At 34.5% G+C, this 3805-nt stretch overlaps 1 protein-coding gene across 1 annotated transcript in view; it reads right to left on the bottom strand.

The window, feature by feature from the left end:
- The window catches only part of LOC122809596 (somatostatin-2), a 4861-nt gene extending 3183 nt beyond the window's left edge, over nucleotides 1–1678 (bottom strand). Inside the window, exon 1 of the mRNA XM_044081204.1 lies at nucleotides 1504–1678. Coding sequence (XP_043937139.1) covers nucleotides 1504–1605 — 102 coding nt within the window. The 5' untranslated portion in view covers nucleotides 1606–1678. The remainder of the gene's footprint in view (nucleotides 1–1503) is intronic.
- Nucleotides 1679–3805: the final 2127 nt, after the last annotated feature.

Below are 3805 nucleotides of genomic sequence, written 5' to 3' on the forward strand. Positions count from 1 at the left end.
TGTACTAACATGACTTTAAAAAATGTACTATAGTTGTGCCCTTTGCTAATAATTTTAGATGGTAATAGATCCGCGCTCCATCAAGAAGAGACAATTTGTATTAGTGAGATAAATCTGACAAATGGAATTTTTCCCATGCATAATTCATTTTATAAAGATGTTTCTGTAGTTGTGTACTTTAGCTGTATTTAATATGAAACCTTTCTAAAAGAAACAGAGTCTTGAAGGCTGCTTTATTTTCTAAGCCGCTCATGTAGCAAGTCATTCGTAAGTAATAATAAATGCAACCTTGGCATGAATTTAATGCATTCCTTTTAGCAAATTTGTTATGCAGACCCTAAAGATAATCTATCTTGACATAAAAGTTTTAGCAGTAACACACTATCATCAGTTTTTGATTTCTTGTTATTGGATTATGTCACTGCTACTTTGAGACTTTACATTTTAAAAACAAGCTAGATACCTTAGTACCATTTAAGCACAGGAATATCTTTTGAGCCTCTGTACTACCTATTGATAGGTATAATATTTAAATTAAATATAACTTAAACACAGTCCGCACTTCTGAATCTTATAGCTGTACTCTTGTGTTTAGTAGTTTAACTATTCTGAAAATATTTACATGCTTTTCTTACTGAACTTTCATGAGAATTCCTTAACATTTTCTAACATAGTTTTTTCCCTGATTGTTACTATTTTGTGCTTTTTTAGTTTGTTGCACACATAATTTATCAATGTTTATGACATCTAACGACTGCAAAAATAATCTTCATTTCTGACTGATATTCTTTAGTATTGATGGTTTGTACTTTCCTGTCCTGCCCTTGCCTAAAATGTTGCTGCCCTGCTTTGTTTAACAATAATAGCATTTCTCAGCAATTCCCTCTTCTGTTCTATAATATTAAACTTAACTTATTTCTTGTTATACTTTTAAAATAAATGTTTTCCGGTCATCTACTGGAAAAATATCAACCAACATTCAGCTAATAACAATAATTAATTACACTGACTTCTACCACATTTAGGCAGTTTCTTGTTTATTATCTGTGTGTTCACTTTTATTGTTGTCTGTTTATGTAATTTCCCTTTCTTAAAAGGTTAAAAATGTTGCAATCCATTTGTTTATGATTGAGATTTCAAGTATTCATTGACATTATTATATTTCTGGTGTTTCATTTCTCATTGTTTCATTCAATTCTTTGCAAGACATTTTTAGCACAGATGCTGTTAGTTTTGTCATTCTCTTTGTTTTGTCATTGTTATCATTTTCACTGTAACATTAAATGTAAAACATGCAGGAAATGTATCTCTACCTAATTCCACATGTTAACGCACTCTTACTTAACTGTTTATATCAGTATCATGATTTGTACACTCATGTAATGGCTAATCATTTGAACTACCCTTTCCCATTTCCTACTGATTTTCCTCCTGCTGGAAGTCATGCTGCATTTTTCCCTCCGAGCCCTGACATAATAACCCAAGATCAGTAAGGCTACTCACCCTGTTGCTGTGTACAGACAGTCTGTCCTCTACAGGTAACGCTGTTGCTTTCACACTCCACACAACAAGGAGAAATGATACCAGGCTGGCCAAAAACTGCATCTTTGAGTCAGTTTGTAAAATTCAGTTGTAGTGGTATCTGCTTGCTAGATGTTTAAGGCTCTTCTCTGACTCTGACAAAGGTTTCAACCCATTTTATAACCCCTCAGAGCCTTGGAGGTGACGCAAAAAAAAATAACAACTGCGCATCAAAAGCAAATTATACTTGTGGATAGTATTAACCCCTTCACTACCCAGGAACAATATCCTGCCCACAGCTATTTAAATAGTAAAAGTAACACTTTGCATAGGTTTATTCACTGACTATGAAATAGCAAACAATTTGTCCGAGGATTATAAAGGGAATAGAATTTGTGGTTATCATTATTTTTCAGAAAAGCTTATGTTTTTCATTTTTAGTGATCTCCCTGATGTGTTTTAATACTGTAATATGTGTGTGTGTGTGTCTGTATATATATATATATATATATATATATATATATATATATATATATATATATATATATATATATATATATATATGCATCTATAGCTTATCTGTATGTATGTGTGTTTATATAAACATATACATGCATGTCTGTGTGAGTCTCTGTCTCTCTCTTTATGTGTGTGTGTGTGTGTGTGTGTGTGTGTGTGTGTGTGTGTGTGTGTGTGCGTGTGTGTGTGTGTGTGTGTGTGTGTGTGTGTGTGTGTGTGTGTGTGTGTGTGTGTGTGTGTGCGTGTGTGTGTGTGTGTGTGTGTGTGTGTGTGTGTGTGTGTGTGTGTGTGTGTATATATATATATATATATATATATATATATATATATATATATATCAATTTTGTTAACCAAGTCTATACCTATACTCCAGGGGGAATATGCAGGTGGCAGACCGAAGCCTTCCACTAGGCAGGGCATGGGCAACGTTAGTTTTTTTCCATTTAGCACAGCAAAACTTCAGTCAGCGGCATAGTGAAAAATTGTAAATATTGTACTAGTCAGTGCTGAAATCTCAACTTTCAGAACTAAGTTCTTAATTTTTCTTCTGATTTCCTTCTTGTCACTAGATTCAGATTTATTTATTTCAGTAGTGTATTCATTGCATTTGTTTGCTATGTCCCAACACTGTCTTCTGGGCTCTATATAATATTATGAAAGTGAGACTACCATTTGAGTAAGCTGCTTTAAGCATAAGATGTAAAAGAGATTTTTCTCTTTGCTCCAGTTTTAGTGTCTGACAGTTAGCAGGAAGGACTGAGATTATCTATGTGTTAATAATTACTTTCACCTTACATTACTGGGGTAGAATTGATTCTCCCCAGTGTCCACTCACAAGAACTGTAATTGAATTGTTGGTAATGTATTAGAAGCAAAAGGGAAAGCGCTGCCTGTTAAGTATGGGTAGTATTCCAGTTATCATCTTTAATTGTAAGGTACTGAAATCTAATCAGATAAAGTGTGAATACCAGATAAAAACATAGAAAGGGCTCAGAAATTAGCAGCTGCACAAAACTAAGGCGTACATTCCAAGAATGTTAAAGGCTTTTCATGCAGGTTGACTATCCTGCTACTATATGAGAAAACTATTGTGTCATTATAAGGTAAGCAGGTACAGGTTTTTCTTTATTTGTGAACCAGGTAAGTACAATAGTGTGGTGAACCTTTTCAGCTACAACCTGGCCAAAAGGCATAGAGAGTTTGAAAAATAAAGGACTTTTTTAAAAATGATAACATGCAGGCATTCAATAGCAGGAAGACCGGTTGGTGAAAGGTTACTGATCGGGTGTCACTCAGTACCATACTCACTTTATAGTGCTGGTCACTTTATGTCCTGATTAAAGAGCAGGACCAGGTAATGAGTGGCACATCGAGTTAAACACTGTACAAGGATGGAGAAGGGGAAACAGACGGCATATAAATAGGAGGTGTTTCCTTTTCTTTGTTTTGTGTGATTTTGCAGTTCGTATGTATATATTTACACACATTTTGCAGGGGATGTCTGGGGCTTATTTCTGTTTCTTTTGTAATGAAGTATACTGGGGAAGGTGAGCCATTGCTTAGGGCATGGTAATTTTGGTGGCTGTGTGGTTAATTCTTGTTGATATGATTCCCCAAGAATTTTGATGTTAGTGGTCATATGATGGCACAGAACCTCTATATGGATCATGATCAAGTATGCTATAATGCAGTCAGCAGAAAGTGGAAATGAATCGTAATGGAGGTAAAATATTGTTCTTTAAGTGTTCTGTGCTATCTCTTAAGG

The sequence above is a fragment of the Protopterus annectens genome, chromosome 8.part0, assembly GCF_019279795.1.
Source record: "Protopterus annectens isolate FY-2018-M chromosome 8.part0, PAN1.0, whole genome shotgun sequence".
Classification (NCBI taxonomy): Eukaryota; Metazoa; Chordata; order Ceratodontiformes; family Protopteridae; genus Protopterus; species Protopterus annectens.